This window comes from Emys orbicularis, chromosome 2 (assembly GCF_028017835.1).
Source record: "Emys orbicularis isolate rEmyOrb1 chromosome 2, rEmyOrb1.hap1, whole genome shotgun sequence".
Classification (NCBI taxonomy): domain Eukaryota; kingdom Metazoa; phylum Chordata; order Testudines; family Emydidae; genus Emys; species Emys orbicularis.
The window spans coordinates 70,298,162-70,326,045 of NC_088684.1; the positions used below are offsets into that span (position 1 = coordinate 70,298,162).

The following is a 27,884-nucleotide window of genomic DNA, read 5'->3' on the forward strand; positions in this document are numbered from 1 at the left end:
TAGTAGGTGAAATGCTTTTTGGAATTACTCAAGTGAGTTACCTACCTGAGTGTTACAAGGTTCTGATTGTACTTTAGGTGATCTGGTAGGACAGGTTACTATCACTGAAGAAGGAATTTTAATGAGGGAGAGGTATGGTAGGAGTTGACTTTCTGCTTAAAACAAAGCTGTATTTACTGTATAAAGCTTCTAAATAATCATTCTTCAAATTCAGTTAATTTCTAAACAATTTGAATAGCTTATTTACAACTTGGTTATTTTTTGGTTACTAAAGGATTTTAAGGGAAGCACAAGAACTCACAGGTGTTCTAGTTAAAGGAAGACAAAAGTTAGTCTTGGTCAGAAGTGGCTACATGCTGTCATTTTTTAGTCGATTCATGTTAGCGAAATAGTTTTGAGTTGAATTTGCCTTTTAAAAGAATCGTGCAGTGATGTAGCAGATAGCCAACTTATTTCTTTAGAATTCTAATCTTAGCATCATTTAATGTGTGTAAAATGACAGATGAAAGCAAGGATGAGCTGACTTTTTTTGAAAGTGAATTAGTGTTCGTGAAAGGTGCCAGGCTCACAGTATTGGAGATGGAAGTCTGCTGTCCTCAGGGGGGAAAAAAGTGTAGCACGGGAAGTGACAGTGCATATTTTTCCATACTGCCCTTTCACTCTGTGCCTTAACTATGTTCTAGAGAGGGACCCATCTCTCTTTGCCCATTTCTGTGCCTGTGTTCTGGCAGGATACTCCATCCATTTATTGAGGCCAAGGGCTAGCACCAGGAATCTAATGTCAGTTGCAACAGTGTTTTTATGATGTAGACTTGTATTTTAAAAAAAATTCAGAGTATTAACTTCCTAAATTACAGCAATTTTCAGATACTAGCTCAAAAAGAACCAGTAAACATGTTCATTTGTTTGCTTGATGCAACAGCATGCCTTTCCTGTACCTCAAGGCATAATACCATACTTTAAGATCTATGAACTATAAGGAGACTACAGACAAGCAGGTCCAAGGAGTTTGAGAGATAGAGAGGAGGTAAGAAAAGAGCCTCGGTAGTTTGTAACCATCAGAGGCAAGAGGTTACAGCTGCATTCTACGTGGCTGGAGACAGATGAGGATAGGCGGGCTGTGGCCACCAGAGAGAAGAGGATCAGGAAGAATTGCTAGAAGTTTCCAATCGATACCAGGTACTCTATGTGGAAACTGTGGAAGATGTGTCTCAAGATCCAAAGGAATACACATGTATGGGACGCACCTATGGATGGCAGCTTGATCCAACATGTAAGAAAATCAAGCTTGCCCACAAAGAGTTCTTCAACTGTCCAAGGAAGACAGATGATCCTTATTAGGGAATCAATATTCAGAAGAGTTGAAAACATTCTGCAGGGGAGAGGTGGACAACAGGATGGTGTGGTGTTTGTCTGGAGCCATGACACGAGAAGTTGCTCTGAAATTGGATAGGCTTCTGAAGTTGATGGACAAGGATCCATTGGCGATGGTTTAATGACACTGCATCATGGGATATCTCACAGAAAATAGATGACTTCAGGGAACTCGGAAGCATGCTGAAGAAGAAGAAATCTTCTTCACAGGATCTTCTTGAAGAGCCTTCTTTCACTCATGGAAGTGTACTGCTGACTAGGTAAATGGTGTAGGGTGCAGAGTTTTGGTTTTGTGGAACATTGGTTCACTTTCCCTGGGAAGAGGGGGCTGTACAGTTTGGATAGTCTCCACCTCAGTAGAAGGGGAACTAATGTGTTTGGGAACAGGCTGGATCCAGTAGTCAGGAAAGCATTAAACTAATAACAAAAAGGGAAGGGTAAAAAGAGGGAAGATAAGAGCACTCATTAGCACAAAATTGAAATGTTGAGAACAAAATTGAGGATCTGAAGGACATGAAGAGGAGAAATTCTTTAATTGCCCATACACCAGTGCTAGGAGCCTGGGTAACAAACAAGAGGAATTGAAATTGCTCATTTGTGAGCAAAAATTAGCTCTAGTTGGTATACTGAAACCATGATTCGCATAACTGGAATGTTAAAATCACTGCTTATAACCTATTTAGGATGGATTGAGTGGGCAAAAAGGGATTGAGAGTGGCACTGGCATTACCTGTTCAAGAGTAATGATACCCAGAAGAAAATTATCTTGAATGTCCTAACAAATGGAAGAAAAGGGAAGTTGATAGTAATCAGAAGCTAGTAAATGTAGAAAATTGATAAAGGAAGCAAGGGACACAAGGAGAACTATATGGCCATCAGAGTTAAGGACAATAAGTAGTTTTAAAAAATGTATTCAGGACAAAAAGAACCTTGACAATGGTATTATCCATTACTGTATGGAGATAGTGGAATTATCAATAATAATGCAGAAAAGGAAGAGGTGTTCAATACATATTTCTCTTCTGTATTTGGGAGAAAAACAGAAGTAGTGATGTCATATATAATAACACTTGCTATTCCTCTAGTATCTTGGGAGATTATTAAACAGCAGCTACTAAAGTTAGACATTTTTATATCAGCAGGTCCTGATTTGCATCCAATAACTTTAAAAGAACTCACTGAGGAGCTTGCTGGGCTGTTAATGCTGACTTTCAATAGGTCTTGGAACACTGAGGAAGTTCCAGAAGACTGGAAGAAAGCTAATGTTCCAATATTTAAAAGGGTAAATGGGATGACCCAGGTAATTATAGGCCTGTCAGTCTGACATCAATCTTGGCAAGATAATGGAGCGGCGGATGTGGGACTTGATTAGCATTAACTATATTACCCTCCGTTAATTCTGGTGTTTAATCAACAAGGGTTTATGGAAAATAGATCCTATCATGCTTTTTGATGAGATTAGAAGTTTGGCTGATAAAGGCAATAGTGTTGATGGTAATATACTTAGACTTCTCTAAGGTTGATAAAGGAAGCAAGGGACACAAGGAGAAATATATGGCCATCAGAGTTAAGGACAATAAGTAGTTTTTAAAAATGTATTAGGGACAAAAAGAATCTTGACAATGGTATTATCAATTACTGTATTATAAAGTTATTATCCTTTATCAATTTGAGTTGGTACCCCATGACATTTTGATTAAAAAAACTAGAATGATATAAAATCAACATGTCACACATTAAATGGACTAAAAACTGGCTAACTAAAAGGTCTTAATGTAATTGTAAGTGGGGAATCATCATTGAGCATTTGTAGTGGGGTCCCCCAGGGATCTATTTGGCGTCCTATGCTATTTAACATTTTTATCAATGACCTGAAAGAAAACATAAAATCATCATTGTTAAAGTTTTGCAGGTGACCCAAAAATTGGGGGAGTGGTAAACAGTGAAGAATACAAGTCATTGGGTATGTCTACACTACGGGATTAATCCGAAATTACAGAATTCGAATTTTGGAAACAGATTGTATAAAGTCGAATGTATGCGGCCACACTAAGCACATTAATTCGGCAGTGTGCGTCCATGTACCAGGGCTAGCGTCGATTTCCGGAGCGTTGCACTGTGGGTAGCTATCCCATAGTTCCCGCAGTCTCCCCCGCCCATTGGAATTCTGGGTTGAGATCCCAGTGCCTGATGGGGGGGAAAAACATTGTTGCAGGTGGTTCTGGGTACAGTCTCACCCCTCCCTCCATGAAAGCAACGGCAGACAACCGTTTCCCTCCTTTTTTCCTGGGTGAACACTGCAGATGCCATACCACGGCAAGCATGGAGCCCGCTCAGCTCAAGACAGCAGTCATGAACGTTGTAAACACCTTGCGCATTCTCGTGCAGTTTATGCTGAACGAGGACCAGAAAAACGAGGCGCGGAGGAGGCGGCGACGGCAGCGCGGCAACGAGAGTGATGAGGACATGGACATGGGCACAGAACTCTCTCAAACCGCGGGCCCCGGCGCTTTGGAGATCATGTTGTTAATGGGGCAGGTTCTAGCCATGGAACGCCGATTCTGGGCCCGGGAAACAAGCACAGACTGGTGGGACCGCATAGTGTGGGACGATTCCCAGTGGCTGCGAAACTTTCGCATGCGTAAGGGCACTTTCATGGAAATTTGTGACTTGCTTTCCCCTGCCCTGACACGCCAGAATACCAAGATGAGAGCAACCCTCACAGTTGAGAAGTGAGTGGTGATAGCCCTGTGGAAGCTTGCAACGCCAGACAGCTACCAGTCAGTCGGTAATCAATTTGGAGTGGGCAAATCTACTGTGGGGGCTGCTGTGATGCAAGTAGCCAAAGCAATCACTGAGCTGCTGCTACCAAAGGTAGTGACTCTGGGAAACGTGCAGGTCATAGTGGATGGCTTTGCTGCAATGGGATTCCCTAACTGTGGTGGGGCGATAGATGGAACCCATATCCCTATCTTGGCACCGGAGCACCAGGGTACCCAGTACATAAACCGCAAGGGGTACTTTTCAATGGTGCTGCAAGCACTGGCAGATCACAAGGGACGTTTCACCAACATCAACGTGGGCTGGCCGGGAAGGGTTCATGACGCTCGCGTCTTCAGGAACACTACTCTGTTTAAACGGCTGCAGCAAGGGACTTACTTCCCGGATCAGAAAATAACCGTTGGGGATGTTGAAATGCCTATAGTTATCCTTGGGGACCCAGCCTACCCCTTAATGCCATACACAGGCAGCCTGGACAGGAGTCAGGAGCTGTTCAACTACAGGCTGAGCAAGTGCAGAATGGTGGTAGAATGTGCATTTGGACGTTTAAAAGGTTGCTGGCGCACATTACTGACTCGCTCAGACCTCAGCCAAACCTATATTCCCATTGTTATTGCTGCTTGCTGTGTGCTCCACAATCTCTGTGAAAGTAAGGGGGAGACCTTTATGGCAGGGTGGGAGGCTGAGGCAAATCGCCTGGCTGCTGATTACGTGCAGCCAGACACCAGGGCGATTAGAAGAGCACACCAGGAAGCGCTGTGCATCAGAGAAGCTTTGAAAACCAGTTTCATGACTGGCCAGGCTACGGTGTGAAATTTCTGTTTTTCTCCTTGATGAAAACCCGCCCCCTTTATTGACTCATTCTCTGTAAGCAACCCACCCTCCCCCTTCGATCACAGCTTGCTTTCAAAGGAAATAAAGTCACTATCATTTAAAAATCATTTATTCTTTATTAATTGATTATAAAAAGAGGGAGAGAACTGACAAGGTAGCCCGGGTGGGGTTTGGGAGGAGGAGCGGAGGGAAGGAAAAGGCCACTAAAAAAAAGTTAAAGTAATGACAGCCTTTTGCTTGGGCTGTCCACTGGGGTGGAATGGGAGGGTGCACGGAGCCTCCCCCCCGCGTTCTTACATGTCTGGGTGAGGAGGCTATGGAACATGGTGATGGGGGAGGGTGGTTATACAGGGGCTGTAGTGGCACTCTGTGATCCTGCTGCCGTTCCTGAAGCTCCACCAGATGCCGGAGCATGTCTGTTTGCTCACGCAGCAGCCCCAGCGTTGTATCCTGCCTCCTCTGATCTTTCTGCCGCCACCTCTCATCTCGAGCATCCCTCATGTCCTCACGTTGGTCCCTCCTGTCCTCACGTTCACTAGCATCTTTCCTGTACTTTGATACCGTGTCCTTCCATTCATTCAGATGAGCTCTTTCATTGCAGGTCGATTCCATGATTTCCGAGAACATGTTGTCTCGCATCCTTTTTTTTTTCTCCGCCTTATTTGAGAGAGCCTTTGGGACGGAGGAGGGAGGCTTGAAAAATTTGCAGCTGCTGGAGGGAGGGGAAAAAAAGCGAGAGAAGTATTTAAAAAGATACATTTTACAGAACAATGCTTATACTCTTTCACGGTGAACCACACTATTCACATTACATAGCACATGTTATTTCAGTGCAAGGTCGCATTTTGCATCTTAATATTGAGTGCCTGTGGCTTTGGTGTTAGAGATCACAGACGCAGGTTCGGGCAACAGAATTCGGCTTGCATGCGGCCATGGTAAGCCATTGTCTTTCGGCTTCTGCGCCCTCCTTTCCCACATACCAAGCAAAGCCCGTTGAGTGCTGCGGTTTTCCTGTTAACCTGCAGCAGCAGAAAACAAACTAACCCCCCCTCCCCCCAATTCTCTGGGATGATTGCTTTATCCCTCCCCCCACCGCATGGCTGGTATCCGGGAAGATCCCTGCTAGCCAAACGCGAAAAGCTCAGCGCCAATTGCTTCTCCTCCCCCCCCCCCCCCCCCCCCCGGCTTGGCTAACTACAGGGAAGGATTTCTTTTCAGCCACAGGCAAACAGCCCAGTAGGAATGGCCACCTCTGTCCCCTTAATTAAATTCCCGTATTTCAATCAGGTTACCATGAGCGATATCACTCTCCTGAGCGAGATAAAGAACGGATGTTGCTTGAATGCCAGCAAACACCCGGACCATACGCTGCCAGGCTTTGTCATGCAATGATACCAGATTACTTGCTACTAGCATGGCGTGGTCAAGTGTCCTACCATGGTGGACGGAATAAGGCTGCACTGCCCAGAAATCTTCTGCAAAGGCTTTTGGAGAACCTCCAGGAGAGCTTCATGGAGATGTCCCTGGAGGATTTCCGCTCCATCCCCAGACACGTTAACAGACTTTTCCAGTAGCTGTACTGGCCGCGAATGCATCCCAAGTCCTCAGGGCAAATTAATCATTAAAAAATGCTTGCTTTTAAACCATGTTTTATATTTTAAAAGGTAAACTCACCTGAGGTCCCTTCCATGGGGTCATGGTCTTGGATACTGCCTTGGGAGGGTACTTCAGTCAGGCTGAGAAAAAGATCCTGCCCGTTGGGGAGAACGGAGCGCTGTGTGCTCTCCGCAAGCTCCTCCTCCTGCTCCTCCTCCTCTTCCCCCTCCGCAGAATCCTCAGGTGTGGCTGAGATTACCCCCTCCTCGGAATCCATGGTCAGAGGTGGGTAGTGGGGGTGGCCCCCCCTAGAATTGCATGCAGTTCAGCGTAGAAGCGGCATGTCTGCGGCTCTGACCCGGAGCGACCGTTTGCCTCCTTGGTTTTTTGATAGGCTTGTCTGAGCTCCTTAACTTTCACGCGGCACTGATATGAGTCCCTGTTGTGGCCTCTCTCCATCATGCCCTTGGAGATTTTTTCAAAAGTTTTGGCATTTCGTCTTTTGGAACATAGTTCTGCTAGCACTGAATCCTCTCGCCATATAGCGATCAGATCCAGTACCTCCTGTACGGTCCATGCTGGTGCTCTTTTTCGATTCTCAGACTGTATGGTTACCTGTGCTGATGAGCTCTGCGTGGTCACCTGTGCTCTCCACGCTGGGCAAACAGGAAATGAAATTCAAAAGTTCGCGGGGCTTTTCCTGTCTACCTGGCCAGTGCATCCGAGTTCAGATTGCTGTCCGGAGAGGTCACAATGGTGCACTGTGGGATAGATCCCGGAGGCCAATACCTTCTAATTGTGGCCACACTAACCCTAATTCGAAATGGCAATACCAATTTCAGCGCTACTCCCCTCGGGGAGGAGTACAGATATCGATATTAAGAGCCCTTTATATAGAAATAAAGGGCTTTGTTGTGTGGATGGGTGCAGGGTTAATTCGATTTAACGCTGCTAAATTCGAATTAAACTCATAGTGTGGACCAGGCCCTATTGACTCAGCGATCCAGATTGCTTGGTAAACTGAGCACAAGGGTACGTCTACACTTACCTCCGGGTCCGACGGCAGGCAATCGATGTTCTGGGATCGGTTTATCGCGTCTTGTCTAGACGCGATAAATCGATCCCGGATCGATCCCGGAAGTGCTCGCCGTCGACGCCGGTACTCCAGCTCGGCGAGAGGAGTACGCGGCATCGACGGGGGAGCCTGCCTGCAGCGTCTGGACCCGCGGTAAGTTCGGACTAAGGTACTTCGAATTCAGCTACGTTATTAACGTAGCTGAATTTGCGTACCTTAGTCCGAAGTGGGGGGGTAGTGTGGACCAGGCCCAAGTCAACAATGTGTTTTAATATGGCTAAATGTGAACATCTGGGAACAAAGAATCTAAGACATACTTAAGGGATGGGAGCTCTGACTGCAAAAGAATTGGGGCTTGTGGTGGATAATCAGCTGAACACGAGCTCTTAGTGCAATGCTGTGGCTAAAAAGACTAATGCAATCTTTGGACGCATAAAAAGGGAATCTCTTGAGTAGGAATAGAACACTCACTATGTGCTGGAATATTGTATCCACTTTTGGTGTCCATAATTCAAGGAAGATGTTGATAAATTAGGGAGGGTCCAGAGAAGAGCCATGAGAATAAGTAGTGTTTTAGAAAACATGCCATATAGTGTTAGACTCAAGGAGCTCAATCTATTTAGCTTAAGAAAGAGAAGGTTAAGGGACGACTTGATTAGTATATAAGTAGCTACATGGGGAACAAATATTTGATTTGGGCTCTTCAGTCTAGCACAGGCTGGAAGTTGAAGCTAGACAAATTCAGACTGCAAATAAGGTGTAAATTTTTAACTGAGAGGGTAATTAACCATTGGAACAATTTACCAAGGTTCGTGATGGATTCTCCATTACTTGAAATTTTTAAATAAAGATTGGGAGTTTTTCTAAAATGTGCTCTAGGAATTATTTTGGGCCTGTGTTGTGTGTGAGGTCACCCTGGTCCCTTCTGGTCTTGGAATCTTTGAAAGTAGCTTCCCATTAACTAACTTATTGAGCTATCACCATCATCCTGTTCCTTGAATGGAATGAAGACTCTGTTCTAAACGTTATGCTTGGAATACGTGCTCCATATTCCCATCAGTCACCCACAATAAAATGTCTTAGCCAAAGTACAGATCAAATGCTTGCCTTCTGCTCAAGTGTGCAGAAGGGATGAAACTCACACCCAGATCAGAAACTTCATAGTCACTGTGGAGTTGGCACATTCTCTGCCATCACTCACAGTCAGCAGGAGTGCTGATGGCCTAAGCTTCAAAAAAGCAGCAGAGACCAGGGATTCTCAGGAATCACAGCATCCAATCCTGCAGATGTCAGGTTGCTCTGTAAAGGAACTTTCCAACGCTTCCCATCTGTGCAGTCAGCATCAGTGTTCCCAGCTGTGGTCTTTGCTTCTGAAGAAAGGAGTCACAGAGCACACAACACCTGGTGTTTCTTGAGGTAGCATTAACTCTGAATTTTCCTGGAAGCTCCTCTGTAGTTCTGAGGGTGGGTGAGTCATGCAAGCTCAGTTAGCCTCCTGGCTCTGCTTACTTTTTTTCTTCATATGCCCCAAAGATATAAGTAGAGGGTGGAAAATCCCCCTCACCTCTATAGAAAGTGGAAATGGCTCCCTTAGTTTTATTCAGATAAAAATTTATCTACCACCTTTTAAAATATCTGTCTATTCAAAGAAATATTGATAGACCTGAAACTCTGTTCCTAGAATTTGCAATATGCTACATAATAAACGGCTGTTTTGTAGAGTTAATGGTATTATACAGTATTTTAGTCACTACTCTTACTGACCCCATTTTGAATTTTGTCCCACCCACCTAAGATATTTCTGTAACTTGCTTGCTCTTTGTAATATGAACTGCAGGATCTTATGTTTTAGCCAGCCATCTAGAAATTATCCCTTATGCTGGCTTGCATCTGTTTGTGATAGTGAACAGTTTAATCACTTAAAGCTGCCAGAAACTATAGGCTTAATTCTAGTAAATGCTGCTTCAGTGAATAATAATGCAACCTTACATATTAAGAAAAATTTAACTATATTAATTTAGCCAGCTTCACACAATTTTCATCTTGAATGCTGTCCTATTTCTCAGTAATAGAAAACATAAAATGTGTAGTTAACAGTGTTTTTCTAATTGAAAAGTTCAAGATGATCAATAGCTATCTTTGATAAAATTAATAAAATTTGTTAAAGAGCATACATCTAGATAGAAGGTGACAAATTAAGCAAATAAATAATTGATTACCTGGACACTTGCTCCCCACTAACTAATGCTTAAGGTCTCCATTTTGTTGTTTGGACATAAATGTGTATTTTACAAGGCTGCATTCTGTATATTTGGGTGACTGGAATTTGTATTCTGCATGTGTTCCCCAGGATTTCACAGTGCATGATCATATTTTCTTTCTTGAAAGCTAGACCTCTTGTACGACACATTTTTATGTTTCTGGCGGTCTAGTTTGCATTCCTCATTTGCAGTGTGTTCTCCATATCATGTTTAGTTTTTTACATTTTTATTTTTCAAATTAATGTCTCATTTTAAAGCTCCACAGTAATTGAAAAAAGTCATTTGCTGGCTGACAGCAAAGTAGCGTTTTTCTGATGAAATTTCACTTCTGATAAGTGGCACTTTAAATTAAATTAAAGCTTTCCTTGATGTTAAGAGGTCTGATTAAAATAGTTAGTCAGACCTAATTTATTTCAACCTTCCTGAATTATTCTGCCATCTGTATAAACTTAAAGCTTTTAAATGTTGAAAGTATTTTCCGTTCTATTCAGCATGGTAAATAAAGGCTGCTTGATCTGTAAAGCACAAATGTAAACTGAGTTGCCTGATTTTAATGAAGTTTAAATTTGAATTTTTAAATTACTGGGAAGACATGAATCAGTTTAGATGAATACTAACTCTGAGACTTTATCCTTAATGTATTTATAAACTTCAGCAGTCACAATACATTATAGAAACAAGTGAAAAATGACTTGTGCTGATATTGCTCTGTTCTTACTAAACAGGCATGTGGTTAGATCAAAACCTAATTTGTGGAGGTTTTTGTGGAAAATCTAATTTTAAAAGTGTCATAAAATGTATCTGTTGAAGAAACGACTACCTTAGACAGTGTCCTTGATGGAAAATTATTAGTGAAAAGTGAGGTTTCCCACCATGTAGTTAATAGCTTGTATTATAGTGTTATAAAAAGCAAATTATTGGGTTCAGCATGCAGCTTGTATGTTACAAAGTGATAAAGAACACCAATGATTTTTTTTAAATCACTCAGCAGTGGTTTGAGCATTGGCCTGCTAAACCCAGGGTTGTGAGTTCAATCCTTGAGGGGGCCCTTTAGGGATCTGGGGCAAAAATCTGTCTGGGGATTGGTCCTGCTTTGAGCAGGGGGTTGGACTAGATGACCTCCTGAGGTCCCTTCCAACCCTGATATTCTGATTCTATTAATCTGTAGATTGCCTGCTTAATGATATTGGGTTCGGCCAAAGACAAATGTTAATTTAATACTTAAAGTGCATTTGAACAAGTAACTTTTGACCTAGTTTTGTCCTTTTTGCTCTGGCATGCGTCCCATTTAATCAGCCATCCACTACTATGTTTCTTCTTATGTACATAAAATATGGTGATATATGTCCTGTTTCTTGATTGTCACTTACTTCAAAGGTGCAAAATGGTATAAGTAGTGTTACGATTAACAATTCAGTCTTGTTTGGTGTTTATTTTTTATAACTCAGTCCAGGCTCATCTGCAGCTTTGTATCTTTTAGGATACATCATCTAATTGTAAGTGCATTCCAGTTTTGTTTCTCTTGCAAAGATTCACTGCCACTTTTGTTTGTCAGTCGTATCTATCTTAGGTACTCAAATGGCCCCCCCTTATTGTAATATATGAGTGCCTCAGTTTATTTTTCCTTGCAAATAACTGAGGTGACATGGGGAATTGAGGCACAGACTAATAAGGATAAGTTTACACTGCAGTCAGGAGGTGTGATTGCAGATGCTAGCCTGAGTAACAATATCAGTGAAGCTGTGGCAGCATGGGTGGCAGTAACTTGAGTATGTACCCAGGGTCTTGGGTGGGCAGGACTAGCCCATGCAGCCTCCTATGCTGCTGCAACTTCATTGCTATTGGATCAAAGCTATCTTGAGTATGTCTACTCATGCTGCAATCACACCTCCTGATTGCAGTGTGGATATACTCAGTGTAGATGTATGCTGAGTGACTTGCCCAGGGTCATACAGGAGGCCTGTGGCAGAGCATGGAATGGAACCTGGCAGTCTTGTGTCCTAACCGCTGGACCGTTCTTCCTTTCAGTCCTGGGGCTCAAGCAAAGATGTCTCTTCCTTTTTCTGTTTATCCCCATTTAACAACAGCGGTGTTATATTGCCTGACTTTGTAAATCGCAATGTATTCAATGGGATAGCTTCTAAGCACATATTTTAGCATAAACATTATGTTCCCATGGCCAAGAAAAGCATCTGAGACATCTAGAGTAGCTGTAATTGATCTGAGCTTGTTTTTTCTTTCCTACTTTACTGAACTGTTTTTCTAACTTGACTTTGCTGAAGTTGATGACTGTTATTCAGAACATTCTGGAGATTTATTTACAGCCATAGAATTGTTCTGCGGCAATGCAGACCTTATCGGCTGTCTAGAGATCGTTCGATGTAGTTAAACTGCTGATACAACCACAGCTATATATGTTATATTTTTGAGTACATTTAATAAAATTAATTTAGCATTGTAACTAGCAACAAGTTTTTAGATTAGTAGGATGAGTCAAACGAACTGATGTATATCCAGTAATAACCTTCAAAATGTGCTTCCTGTTAATCTTTTCTGATTTCTTACCTTTTTAAAGGTTGCTTAGTGGTTACTTACCTTTTGTAGTTAGTTGTGTTGTGTATTCCTGGGATCAGACTTTATTTGTTCAGAACATGAAGAGTTGCGTTTGAACCAGCTTTTCAAATTCATACTCTGATCTTGCTAGAGAAGTAAAACTTTGGATTGGATTTACTCATTAGACACACAGTCAAGTACAAAAACATCAATATATCTTCATTTCATAGTACTCTCTGTCAAAGGAAACAGCTCTGCCTTTTACTCTAACAAAACCCCAGTCTACTAAAATGATATGAATTACCCATTATATCTGTGTCAAAAATGTTCATACTTGAGTGTCTTTTGGATATTATTTGAAAAAGCTCTACATTGATAATCTTTAAAGTCAACACATTGACATTTAGACACACAGTATATATGGGGGGGGGGGAAACACAACCAATCAAAAGCTTAAACAGCATCAGGACTGAAATTATCTTTGATTCCTTATGGAGAGACAAAACTGACTGAAGTGGGCATGAGAATATAAGGGTTTGGATTTTTAGGGTTAAACACCTAAGCCTACCCTATTAAACTCACTACCATCTTTTCCCCTCAGCCTCTGGAATCCAACTCCTAATTCAGAGTTAAACACAATGAAGTTGGGATTCAGTTGTTTGTTTTTCAAGTTACCAGGCTGTTGTCTGTCTTGGGTTATTTGCTGCTGATACTGTGGAACTTCACAAGGAAAAGGCCAGTAGCTCAAATTTTCAATTCAGACGGTCAGTTTGTAAATAGTTCCTGATACAGCACCCAAGGAACTCAGTGGAAATACTCCCATTAAATTAGTGAGCATTGGATCAGGGCCATGAATTCTTCTGGAAATGGCCATAAAACATTTACTGCCACTACCACAACAAAGAATCTGCCTGAACTCTGGATTCAGCTTGATGCCTCCACCCCTCCAAGTGAAAGCTTTAAATGAAAAGGACAATACTGAAAGGAGGAACATATTAGAACATATAGAAGATGCGATAGTTAGAAATCTATATTTAATTTTCTGAATTTCTTGGAGGAAGTGTCAGTTTTTGGATATCTCCCAGAAACCTATACATTTTAATTCTAGAAATAAGACTTCACCTGAAAGAAAAAAAAATTTGCTAGTGCATAATTAACTAATTACTTGTAGCTGAATTAAAATCAGATGTGAAAATTAGATGTCCGAATCAGGAGACAGACAAGGGGGTGAAGTAATATCTTTTATTGGACCAACTTCTGTTGGGGAGGCACACAAGCGTCGAGCTTACACAGAGCTCTTCTTCAGGTCTGCTCGAACACATCTGTTAAAGTATTTAATGTGAGGACTGGTGGTCACGCTATGCTCAAAGGTAGATGGATTTTGCCGCAGTTAAATCAGTCTCCCAATCTCAAAGGAACTAAAATTGTAACACTTTGACCCTAGCTGGGCCTTTGTACTGTAAATCTCATGTCAACTTCTAGGGTTATCACCGGTGATGTTATAGAGCTAGTTAGACTACTAACCATATAAAGTGCTTAGCTTTACAAGCCCAATATGGGCTAGGCACTGAAATTGCAACATTGTAAGAAAACTATGTTAAAGCAGATATTTGGAAGGTTGTAGGCCTCTCAGGAGTTCAATCTACCATGTGTGCTTGCTAGCACAACTTGCTGCCTTACATTTTCTGTTACTTAATGAAGCACTTCATGCAGACGCATTCCATGATATCAGAGCGCTGGCTTGCAGAAATTCATCCTCCCCACCCCCCTTTTAAATAGTGAAAGGAAACATAGATTCATAGATTCTAGGACTGGAAGGGACCTCGAGAGGTCATCGAGTCCAGTCCCCTGCCCGCATGGCAGGACCAAATACTGTCTAGACCATCCCTGACAGACATTTATCTAACCTACTCTTAAATATCTCCAGAGATGGAGATTCCACAACCTCCCTAGGCAATTTATTCCAGTGTTTAACCACCCTGACAGTTAGGAACTTTTTCCTAATGTCCAACCTAGACCTCCCTTGCTGCAGTTTAAGCCCATTGCTTCTTGTTCTATCCTCAGAGGCTAAGGTGAACAAGTTTTCTCCCTCCTCCTTATGACACCCTTTTAGATACCTGAAAACTGCTATCATGTCCCCTCTCAGTCTTCTCTTTTCCAAACTAAACAAACCCAATTCTTTCAGCCTTCCTTCATAGGTCATGTTCTCAAGACCTTTAATCATTCTTGTTGCTCTTCTCTGGACCCTTTCCAATTTCTCCACATCTTTCTTGAAATGCGGTGCCCAGAACTGGACACAATACTCCAGCTGAGGCCTAACCAGAGCAGAGTAGAGCGGAAGAATGACTTCTCGTGTCTTGCTCACAACACACCTGTTAATACATCCCAGAATCATGTTTGCTTTTTTTGCAACAGCATCACACTGTTGACTCATATTTAGCTTGTGGTCCACTATAACCCCTAGATCCCTTTCTGCCGTACTCCTTCCTAGACAGTCTCTTCCCATTCTGTATGTGTGAACATTGCAGGATCCTTTTTGAAGGTGATATCACTAAACACTTTGGCTTGCCACCTATTTGTATTTTTCCTGTGAGAGAAAATATTTCCATCACTATAGTCCTCTGACATGATTTACTTGGTATTATTGAATACGGTCATAAATAGTGTGACAGATATTGTAATCCCATGCAGTATCTTTGGAGATCATTGTCAAAAAATTATGAATGGTTTATGTATGATTGTGTTTTCCATGGTGGAGGGTTACCACAGCTCCTCCAGGAACTAAAAACAGTGTGTGAGGTGAGGGTGGGTGGGGGGTGATTACCCTGGGGGACTGTAAACAACTCCAGAGATGCATCATCCTTTAGGATGTTTGTGTATATACTGGGCCCAAACTGGGTTTTCCAGAGACCTCAACAGAGAAGAGGCTTTTGGTATAAGAACCTGAGCTTGAACTGACACAGGGCCTTCATTTTGATTCAGCAAATGAACAGAAACATCTAATGGGTGTCCCAACTCTTGTGGAAGGGTTGGAAAGATTTTGGCTTACTAGGGCCCCATAATACTGCTAGGTGACCTCCTCTGGCAAGGTTCTAGCATGCTTATAGGAACTTTTATTGGTTTTCACGTGTTTTCTCTCTGCTTTTTTGTCTTTAAAATAAATGTACTTTGCTGAGAGAGCTGTGTGGTGTCTCCTCCTCCCCCCCCCCTCCGCCCCCCGAAAAGGCTTGGTGGTTCTCCACTTTACTAGCCTTACTTCCTGCCCCCTCCCCCCATCCAAAACTCCAGCAATACTGTGTGTTGAGTGCTTGCTTTCTTTTTCAACACAGCATTAATTACGTAGGGCAAGCAGCATGTCTAAAATGTTGACTTGAAAGAGTCGCACTAAACAGTCTGCTGCCTAACCCAAGAACCTCTGATTTGCAGAAATTAGTAAAGCATAGCAATAATCTCTTCCTGTGCTTGTGAAGACAGTCATCATTGTTCACAGTTGCTATTTATCTCCCAACATGCTGAAGTGCCATCATATAAAAACTTATTCATCGCATCATCCTTTAACGTGTACATTAAGAATTAGTACCTGACTGTACTCTCTCTATTAAAAGAGCTGCTTTCATAATCTTGTGGGGAGGGGGTGAGGAGGAGAATTGATTAAATATATAAAGCCTCTCAAATAACCCGATACTCCGGTCTCTCTCCTCTTAGCAGCAGTGAACATTTTTCACATGAAACTTGCATATTGAGAGAAGATTTGCTTAACCACATAAACTTCTATGCAGTTTAACCTACCAGCATCATTAGCCCACTGTCCTGTAGCCTGGTACAGCTCCTTCCAGAGCCTGTAAGTGCCATCCCAACCAGACCTAAGGAGTAGGTCAGAGGAGAATTAATGCTCCTGCACTCCAGCGAGTTGCTTGTCTTATTCCAAGTCCCTGCAGAAGAAGGGATTTCTCCTAGTTCAACAGCATGGCAGTGTAGAGCCTACATAACCTTGTGGCACACACCCCTATACCATCAGAGGCTCTGTTTAATTTCATTCCCAGGACCAGCGCAGTTAGTATCTTGAAGAAGGGAGCTACGCATCATTAGCAGGTCTCAGGGCTGATATCTGTTTAGAGTGTGCACTATGGTACTACGATCCTATGGCAACATTTGACAATTGTTTCCTCAGGTTATAGGTTCCTCTAGCTGTGTTTTTTAATACATACTGGTAACCATTTGACTACATAGGAACATAGGGTGTTACATTTTTAAAGCATTCAAATTATATTAAAGATTAAGTTTTTACTGCTAGCGGAGTGCAAGGCTTAAAATTACATTTTGTGAACACTTGGGAAAGTACTCGGTTATGAGTGGAATGCAGCATTGGTGCTGAGCTTTATCTATGCTATAGAAAATGAGGGCATGTGAAGCTGAATATCATTCTCTCCAAGATGCTAGAATTAAATGGAATTTTATTCATAACATGGGGTGTAGGAGATTGGTCACTGGTCTTCCTTTTGGAGATTTTGTGTCAGTTAAACAGGAGATCCATACTATAAGACAGTTAGGTAAGGTTTTCATACTCACATTTAACAGGATGTCTTGTAATATTGAAAAATGCAAGTTTCTGACTTGTTCCCTTTTTAACTTCGTTTTTGAAGATTTTGAAAACCATTTTTCTTCAGCACTTGTGAAGTTAGGCCAGAGAGGTAGGTAATAAAATGAGCTGTCAATGGTGATCTGAAATACTGCAGGTAAACTTGCAATCTGAAACGAGTCACATTAACTTGGTTTTGTGTCTTTTCCCAAGGTGGCTTGCTATGGCTAGATGCCTTTGTCTAACTAAAGTAGACTATTGTGCTCCTGTAGCCAAAATGCAAATGCAAAAATGACAGGGTCGTCGTAACTGTGCCATAAGTGGAGGAAATGGTGCTCCTCTACTTCACAACTTTGATACCTCCTGCTCCAACTGATGAATTGAAAGAATTGTACTGGCATATTTTCAATAGCATGCAACAGGCTGTTTTAAGTCTTTCTTCCCACACTCTTTCTGACGACCTGATCCTGTGAGGTACTGAGTTCCCTCAACTTCCCATGAAAACCAATGGGACATGAGAGCGCTCAGCGGCGCCTTGTAGGATTAGGCCCTTGGTGTCATTTTTATACAATTTACACATCTTTTTTTGTATCGTTTATTGGCATTGCATTGCATTGATGACCTGAAAACTTCTTTGAAAATTGATTAATTTGACAGAGGAATTTCATAACAGAGAAATACTTCATTAGTTGTGTGAAGGATGGAATCTACCAAAGATTCAAAAATCTTGGGAGCACTAAAGATTCTGGGTGTTAATTTAGTTCGAGGTTTAGATAGGACTGGTGTGTTTTAAAAAGGGAAAAAAGTGAATACATTTTTACACTGGCCTGTAGAAAGCATTCTTAATACAAGAGAGGTAGGGAATGAACCTGATTGGATCTTATAGGTCTTTTCCACCTGTAATTTGTATGAGGTTTTGCTAACTGAGAAGTCTGTACTGTCTGTATGCATGCTAACATTATCAGGAGTTATACATATACACTATAGGATGAATAATCCTTTAAATATTTTACCAGCAGCACGTGTGACTGTCGTCAGTCAGCAAAGTTACAGTAGTTATGGATGAGCTAGAACACTGGTCAAGATTTTCAAGTGACTAGTGACTTTGGATTACTTTTTTGAGGTGTGGTGGGGGGAGATGCTCAAATTGAAACCTCTCTCCTGAGCTTCAAGAATTGCTGAGAAACCACCCTCTGAAAATGAAGCTCTGGCCGTTCAAGGTATCTCAAGTTGGGCACCCAACATCACTAGTCACTGTTCTTCTATGAAAAGGTTTAAATATAAGAGCATTGTTTCCCTCTCTTTACTCTGCTTGTGACATTCTGCAGGGGAATTTTTCACAACCTTTCTTAATTTGTGTCTTTCAGGGAATATCTTGGGAAGCAGTTACAGTCGGAACAGCCTCCAACAGTCACGGCACGAAGCTAAACATTTCAAACTGTATGTTGCAATTCTTCCTTCCTGGGTCTAGCTGGAGTATATATATCTTAAATTGATAATAAGCAAACATTCTTGGTTGCAATATTTGCCTCCTGCTAATGTGTCGATTTCTTTCCTGTTTTCCTCTGGTGCTGTCACCTAGTAAAAGTTAGTGTTTGTTCAACTACTTCTGATGAATCTCCCAGTTGACATCCTGCTATATTACCAACGTATCTGAAGAAACATGGCTGATATATACTGCCTTTGTTTTATGTATTTATTGTTGTCTCATAACAAGAACCTTATTAAAGGATATTAATTCCAGGACACTATCTTGACTCCCTTGATATTTTCTTTCAGTGTTATTGTCCGTTTCTGAAAACAAGAATAAATTCCTGTTTCTATGTACAGAGTAATTCATAAAATTGTCTTCTAAGGCATTGTGCTGTATGAAATTCAGTAATCTGGAAAACATTGCTGATCAGTTTCAATACAGTCTTATTTAAAACAATATTATTACCATGTTTGTAAATAAAAAGTAAAAATGATTTTGTTTTTCAATAAAGGGCTTTGCTTTCCTAAGATGAAACATTCAGAAACTTTTTTTTTTTTTTTTTTTTTTAAATAAAGACTAAAGAGGCTGGTCTGGCAAGACATAACGCACTAAGTTCCTCCTGTCACTACAATATTAACTGATTAGAGGAGGACCAGGCATTAAGAGCATATTGTAGGCTTTGTGTTAAAGCATCCAAGTAATTTTGACCTACTAAGTAAAATAAGTGCCATGGAGTGAATTTCATTGCAGTGTCTTTTTTTCCTGGTTACTGAAAACTAAAATATCTGATCTCTGGTATTACAGACATGAGTGTCGACTCTCACTAATAGAGTTCTGATGCCATTCTATAACCTACTGCATTTGGCTTGCAGTTTAACTAAATTATTTGGCTATAAAAACCTTATTTCCATTTTAAAATGTTAATAAGTATTAGTAGTACTCAAAATTTAAGCACAATATGGATAGCAATGAATGTCAAGATTGACACACAATAATATTCATAATCCCTACACAAGGGGCTTGGAATCAAGATTCCTAGGAGTTGCCAGTATTATATGCTAATGAGCTAGGTGCAACTTGTTTTCTTCTCCTGCTGCGCCGTGCCCCTCCCCCCCCCCCACCACCATGTAATACTAAAACATGGGAGATATAGTGGTAGAATTATTCCTAGCCCCAGCCAATGATTAGCTCATACTTTGAAAGATCCTGCAGATGCTATTCTAACCCAGAATAATTTACCATCAGTGGAAATGGATATGGAGAAACTTTCTCTCCTCAATCTGGCTTTTAATTTGGTGCTAAAATTCCCTCTTGGAGAGATGAAATCATTGTAAATTTTCTCAAAGCCTCTAAAAAGTCTGAAATGTTAATCCCAAGCTTGAGTCCACTGTAAATATCTTGCATTGCTACACTTAGCATGTAGACTAAGGCCCTAACACATGAATGGGCTCCACGTGGGCAGATGCTTGGGCCTGTGCAGAGTTAGTGCAGGCACAGGAATCAGCCAGATGGACTCATTGTGGGCTGTACTTCTCCTGAAGCAGTGGAGGCTGGTCTGAAGATCTGGTGGGATGCCAAGAATCCTCCTAAGACGTACTCACAAAATCTACAGGTAGGTCCTGTGATCACAGCTGTGCACAGTTGGGGGAGAAACTATTTGGCAGACTCACTCCAAAGAGGAGGGAACAGTAGATGGAACCTTGAGGGGATAAACAGATGGTTAGTGACTGACTCCTCATACTTCCCTGTCTAACGAATATGCTGGAGATAGGTTAGGAATGAGGCAGAACTGGGACTTAGTTGTGAAAGCCAAGGGGTGAGGGAGGGAGTGACTGTCTATAGCAGGAACAACTGCAGTCTATTTTAAACTAGAACTGACAAAACTGTTGGCAGCACAGAACTTGTTTGAATTTAGCCCCCTTCTGCATTTGGAGCAGTCTTCACTTTTTATGAATTTATTTTTGTTCAAATGTGTTATGCCAACAAATTCTAGTGTCAAGTGCTCAAGCCACTGTTTCTTGTGGACCTGCTATTCTTAATTCAGTGTGCTCTGTTCTCTGAAGTTGCATGGTATTGATTTTGCTTCCCCCATTTGATGAGTGGAACTTTCAGAAACAGGAGAAGAGCTTCAAGTCACAGGTGGCGTTCAGATGTCTGCATCAATTTGCACCTTCTGGTGCCAGTAATCTTCCAAATACATAGTTGCTTGAGTTGTCTTGCCAACAAAAGCTATCTGATTACTGTAACGAATAAAAGGTCTTGAATACAATGATCCAGAGTTACTGCTTTTTCAGTATATACCCGGCTGTATTTGAAGCTCATCTAAGGTAGTCACATTGTATTCTCATTACATCAAGTAAATAGAAAACAGACAGATGAAATGTCAAGCAGATTGAACACTTCAGTACAGTGTGACACAGGGATGTGGGCAAAGTTGAAATTTCTATGAGTGAAAGCGTATGCTAGCAGCTTCCTTCTTGCATGCTGATAAGTAAGGGTTTAAAGATTACTGAAAACTGACATTGGTGGTGTCTAACTGGCTTCTGAAACATGGTTTGATGGAAGGAATTATAATTGTCTCAATCCATATTAACACCATAAATTTCCTGTTGGCAAAATTTTGTAGTTTAACACAGTTTTGTTTTTCATTAAATTTGTGTCCAGATAAATGCGGTTTAATTACCCTATAATGAATTTTTAAAATCTTTCAGTACACTGCACAGTTCCATCATTTGAGGATAACTTCTGCTTTTATAATACAACTTCTTAAATAACCAGTCTCTGAAAATTAAATGGAAACACCTCTGAGCAGATTTTGAATTCACAATGAATATGTGAAGAGAGTTTAAACTAGAATTAAAGGGAGTAGAGAGGGAAGTGAAGACACTGAAAACAGACACATTTGAACCTAGGAAGAAAACTCTGCAATGTTAGCAACTGAAGCTCTGATCCAGCAAAGTGCATAAGAACGGCCATACTGGGTCAGACCAAAGGTCCATCTAGCTCATCGAAGTCTACTTGGATTATAAAATCTTCAGGGGTAGGAATGTCTTTGTTTGTTGCCTAGCACAAAGAGGCCCAGATTCATGACTGGACACTCAAAGTGCTACCTTAATTCAGACAATTAAGTTGGGACCTAACCCAGAAAAGCACTAGCTCAAGTGAGGCTGAACCATATTATTTTGAACATTTGTATTTTGTGTGGCTTTTCATAGAGTGATCAGTGCACCTTAAAAGTCTGCCTTTAATTATGGAATGAGTGCAACCAATGTAAGTCTCAGAATCAAATACTTTGCTGACCTGTAGGTAGTGAGCTCTTTTATCTGAGGCTAGGTCTACACTGCGGGGGGATCGATTTAAGATACGCAAATAGCGTAGCTGAACTCAACGTATCCTATTCGATTTACCCCGCTGTGAGGACGGCGGCAAATTGACCGCCGCGGCTCCCCCGTCGACAGCGCTTACTCCTCCTGACGAGGTGGGAGTACGCGCATCGATTCGGGGATCGATTTATCCGTCTAGATGAGACGTGATAAATCGATCCCCGAGAGATCGATTTCTACCCGCCGATCCGGGCGGGTAGTGTAGACTAGCCCTTTGTGTTTAAGTTCCAAATGCAAAAAAGTAAGAGGTTTATCTAGCGGAATGAGAAGTAAAACTTTTTAAAATTTGAATGTGTCCCTGTTACAATGTGTGAAATGTCACTACTGCCAAGATTTTAGCAATGTTGGAGTCTAGCAATGTTGATCTTTCTTAACAGCTCATGAAAATTGCAAAAGTGTAATTTGCATGCCTGGCTGAACAAATGGTGACAGTCAGTGACTTGGAAGGACCAGGCCTGTTGCGGTTCAGGACTGATAGGCCAACGTTCTCTATGAGAAATGTGATGGTACATCAGTTCAGTTGGGAATCAGAAAGACTACATGATGGGACACTCGTACCTGACCTCTACCCAGCTTGCAAAACCTCTAGCTTGCCTCTTGGCAGTTTCTACAGAGCAGTTGTGTTGTCTGTTTAGAACTGTGGCATGTTGAAAATTTGGGGGTAGCGTTAAACTGACGTTAATATAAAGACACACAACCATGGATATTACTGTGCTGATAATATTCATTCACTACATTCATTCTGTCCGCCTCCTGAAAGCTGGGCTAGACAAGAAGTAAAGTAGGTGCAAACTGAGGGCTGTAAAATGGCTTATGGAAATTAACGACAGTCTTGCAGTTGACTTAAATGGGAGGATTGAGACCTATGCAAACTTCCACCTGTTGACCTGTAGTTACATCTATCCAATAAATAACATAGCCAGCACATGGAGTCTAGATTTTCCTTATCACTCTACAGAAGCAGCCCAAAGGAGTGTTTGAATTAGTGATTACAAGTTTAGGGGAGATGGTTGGGGAAGGGGGGGATTAGTTAAATTATAACACGGAGGGGGAATAATGCAGTACAACTACTGCATGGATTTATTTGGGCAGTTTTGACAATTGGTCTGTTCAGTGTAATATTCGCTGCCTACATTGGCACAAACTGCGAAGCTTATGACAGAGGTTGATATGGTGGGTGCAATAGCACAGGAAGTGTTAGGTAAATTTACCCACAAAACAAGCCCCGGTAGCTGGGCTCTGGTGAATCAAAAATTGTGATGACTGAGGTTGGCACAGCCATTAGCCACCCAGTCAGAATGTGGTTTTGGATCAGACTATGGAGGAAAGGAATGAAAGACAGAATGTGATATAGGTTTGGATCAGAAAGGAGTCGGGTAAAATCTACCCTTTTGAAACTGAAAGGAAAAAAAAATGGCCTAGCCAACAGATAGTGGTGATGAGATTCTTTGAACGGAGATAAAGATGGAAAGCTTTGTTCTAGCGAGACCTGGGAAATCATCTGGCTGGTTGTTTACCACAAAACAAACAAACAAAAACATAGCTGCTCTGTCAACCCATTAAGTAGTCTGTTTACTGGCTGGAGTAGGGGATGATCTAATTGCAGTGGTCCATATTGAGAATAGTGACAATCGGAAGATAGTGCAGTATGGAGATTTTCAAAAGCACGTTTGAGAATATTGGGATAACTCCATGGAAAGAACATCTAGGGTAGCATCTTTTGAATGGTTTCCTCTTCCAGGTAGAGATGTTAAATGATAGGAAAAGATTAATATGTGGCTCAAGGGATGGTGCACAGAGCAACTGTTTAGATTTTTCATATAGTGAAGTAACTTTTGGGGTAGCCTATGTTAGATTGATTATACTTGTCTAGTTTAGCAATTGATAAATGGAAAAGAAATATGGTAGCTGCAGGGCTTGCAAAAGTTTTACAACCCGCCTCGATACAAAATCCCAGATCCACTATTGTGTCTGATTCTTTTTTCTTGCTAAAATGCTGCAGGTTCCCAAACTCATGGCCCTTCAACTAACTGGCAGGAAAATTTATAGTTTGCACAACAGTTATTCTCCTATCATTTAAGGCGTCAAATATAGCTTGACATTTTTATTAACCTTTATTAACTTATTGATCACAGTTGATGTTTTGCTCTAACTTTTTATTCAGCTGTTATCAATATATTTTGGTTATGAGAGAGCCTTTGACAAGGTCCCTCAAGCAAAGTAAGCAGTCATAAGATGAGAGAATGTCCTCTCATGGATCAGTAACTGGTTAAAAGACAGGAAACAAAGGATAGGAATAAATGGTCAGTTTTCAAAATGGAGAGAGGTAAATAGCAGTGTCCGCCAGGAATCAGTACTGGGATCAGTGCTGTTCAACATGTTCATAAATGATCTGGAAAAAGGGGTAGACAGGTGGCAAATTTTGCAGGTGATACAAAATTACTCAAGATAAGTCGAAAGCAGACTGCTAAGAGTTACAAAGGGATCTCACAAAACTTAGTGACTGGGCAACAAAATGGGGCAGATGAAATTCAGTGTTGATAAATGCAAAGTAATGCATATCGCAAAACATAATCCCAACTATACATACAAAATGATGGGGTCTTAACTAGCTGTTACCCCTCAAGAAAGAGATCTTGGAGTCGTCGTGGATAGTTCTCTGAAAACATTCACTCAGTGTGCCGCAGCAGTCAAACAAGCTAACAATGTTAGTGTAACTTTAGCGCCCTCCTGGCCAAGATGGAGTCTGCTCTGCAGGCAGCTCTGGCCAAGAGAGGGCGCGTGCAGGAATGCAGCAGGAGAAATCCCTTCCACCCCAGGGGCACCTGTTCCAAACCCCCCAGAGTGAACGAACACACACCCACACACAGGAAAAGTACAGTGGATATAACAAGGGAAATATTTATTTACAGAGGGATGAGAGGAGAAAAACAACAAGGGGAAATATAGGGGGAGCAGTAAGACAGGGCTGCATCCAAGCCAAGGCCCCACAGGCCCAGTGGTAGCGCAGTCTGGAAGGGCAGACACTGAGCAATGTGTCTGCACACAGAGCTCAGGAGTCCTGAGCAAAGTTCCAGTCCAGTGGTGAGTCTTGGGTGCTCCTGGTCGTCTTCGGTGCCTTCACGTCTTCGTGAACTTTCCCCCAACAAACCCCTCCGGTGCCCTCTTCTGCCGCTCTCTGCAAAGCCACACAGAGCGACCACCTCCCCACGTAACTATCTAGCAACCTCCCTCCTTGTCCCCAATGCAGAGTCACAAGCCCCAGTACTCACAGCCCCATGCAGCTCTGGGCAGCAGTGATACTGGGTCCAGCTCCGGCCTGTCCTTCTCAGCAATTCCTCCCTGGCACAGTGCTCCTCCTGGCTCCTGTCCTGGGGTGTCCCCGATCGGCCCTATCCTTCCCAGGCTTCAGGCAGGTTCTCTGCTGCTTCACTTTTCCAGGGCCTGCAGGCTGCCTCTCTCTCTCTTCCCCCCGCCCCCCCCCCAGCTCCAGCACTGCCCCCTGGAGTTTCCCTCCTTTTTTTCTTACTCTCCCCCTCCCCCTTAGGAGAAAGATTTAAAGGGCCATGCTCTCTAAACCCCAAAGGGGTTACATTAGGAACCATAAGAGAAGAGATAAGACAGTAAATATCATAATGCCACTATATAAATCTATAGTACACAAGGGCCACACCTTGAATACCTTATGCAGATCTGGTCATCCTATCTCAAAAGAAGATATATTAGAAATGGAAAAGGTACAGCAAAGGGCAACAACAATTATTAGGGGTATGGAACAGTTTCCAGATGAGAGATTAAAAGACTGGAACTTTTCATCTTAGAAAAATGACTAAAGGGGGCTATGATGGAGGTCGATTAAAATCATGAATGATGTGGAGAAAGTGAATAATGAAGTGTTATTTACCTCTTCATGTAACACACGAACCAGGGGTCACCCAATGAAATTTATAGACAGCAGGTTTAAAACAAACAAAGGAAGGACTTCTTCATACAATGCACAGTCAACCTGTGGAACTCATTGCCAGAGGATGTTATGAGGAAAAACTATAACTGGGTTAAAAAAAAGAATTAGACCAGTTCATGAAGGATAGGTCCATCATTGACTATTAGCCAAGATGGTCTAATTTATTTAATTTAAATTCTAATGGCATTTAATTTCAGAAAGGTGAACTATGCCAAAATGAGGAGATTAGTTAAACAGAAATTAAAAGGTACAGTGACTAGAGTGAAATCCCTGCAAGCTGCATGGACACTTTTCAAAGACACCATAATGGAGGCCCAACTTAAATGTATACCCCAAATTAAAAAACACTGTAAAAGAACTAACCATGTAACCGTGGCTTAACCATGTAAAAGAAGCAGTGAGAGATAAAAAGGCATCTTATGAAAAGTGAAAGTCAAATCCTAGTGAGGTAAATAGAAAGAAGCATAAACACTGCCAAATTAAGTGTAAAAATATAATAAGAAAAGCCAAAAAGGAGTTTGAAGAACAGCTAGCCAAAAACTCAAAAGGTAATAACAAAATATGTTTTAAGTACATCAGAAGCAGGAAGCCTGCTAAACAACCAGTGGGGCCCCTGGATGATCGAGATACAAAAGGAGCACTTAAAGATGATAAAGTCATTGCGGAGAGACTAAATGAATTCTTTGCTTCAGTCTTCACGGCTGAGGATGTTAGGGAGATTCCCAAACCTGAGCCGGCTTTTGTAGGTGAACATAGAAGAACATAAATTGTTGGGCAAAAGTCAACATGGTTTCTGTAAGGGGAAATCATGTCTTACTAATCTATTAGAGTTCTTTGAAGGGGTCAACAAACATGTGGACAAGGGGGATCCAGTGGACATAGTGTACTTAGATTTCCAGAAAGCCTTTGACAAGGTCCTTCACCAAAGGCTCTTACGTATATTAAGTTGTCATGGGATAAGAGGGAAGATCCTTTCATGGATTGAGAACTGGTTAAAAGACAGGGACCAAAGGTAGGAGTTAATGGTAAATTCTCAGAATGGAGAGGGGTAACTAGTGGTGTTCCCCAACGGTCAGTCCTAGGACCAATCCTATTCAACTTATTCATAAATGATCTGGAGAAAGGGATAAAAAGTGAGGTGGCAAAGTTTGCAGATGATACTAAACTGCTCAAGATAGTTAAGACCAAAGCAGACTGTGAAGAACTTCAAAAAGATCTCACAAAATGAAGTGATTGGGCAACAAAATGGCAAATGCAATTTAATGTGGATAAATGTAAAGTAATGCACATTGGAAAAAATAACCCCATCTATACATACAATATGATGGGGGACTAATTTAGCTACAACTAATCAGGAGAGAGATCTTGGAGTCATCGTGGATAGTTCTCTGAAGACCTCCACGCAGTGTGCAGCAGCAGTCAAAAAAGCAAACAGGATGTTAGGAATCATTAAAAAAGGAATAGAGAATAAGATGGAGAATATCTTATTGCCCTTACATAAATCCATGGTACGCCCACATTTTGAATACTGCATACAGATGTGGTCTCCTCATCTCAAAAAAGATATATTGGCATTAGAAAAGGTTCAGAGAAGGGCAACTAAAATGATTAGGGCTTTGGAACGGGTCCCATATGAGGGGAGATTAGAGGCTAGGACTTTTCAGCTTGGAAAAGAGGACACTAAGGGGGGATATGATAGAGGTATATAAAATCATGAGTGGTGTGGAGAAAGTGAATAAGGAAATGTTATTTACTTGTTCTCATAATAGAAGAACTAGAGGCCACCAAATGAAATTAATGAGCAGCAGGTTTAAAACAAATAAAAGGAAGTTCTTCACACAGCGCATAGTCAACCTGTGGAACTCCTTGCCTGAGGAGGTTGTGAAGGCTAGGAATATAACAGGGTTTAAAAGAGAACTAGATAAATTCATGGAGGTTAAGTCCATTAATGGCTATTAGCCAGGATGGGTAAGGAATGGTGTCCCTAGCCTGTTTGTCAGAGAGTGGAGA

General features: G+C 41.6%; 1 protein-coding gene across 3 annotated transcripts in view; it reads left to right on the plus strand.

Moving 5' to 3' along the window:
- ATP6V1H (ATPase H+ transporting V1 subunit H) overlaps positions 1 to 18,803 on the plus strand; it is a 99,285-nt gene extending 80,482 nt beyond the window's left edge. For 2 of the 3 annotated variants that reach the window (XM_065398206.1, XM_065398207.1), the window contains one exon: positions 18,421 to 18,803. In XM_065398206.1, the coding sequence (XP_065254278.1) occupies positions 18,421 to 18,481 (61 nt within the window). In that variant the 3' untranslated portion in view covers positions 18,482 to 18,803. The remainder of the gene's footprint in view (positions 1 to 18,420) is intronic. The other variant, XM_065398208.1, reaches the window with a different exon arrangement.
- Positions 18,804 to 27,884: the final 9,081 nt, after the last annotated feature.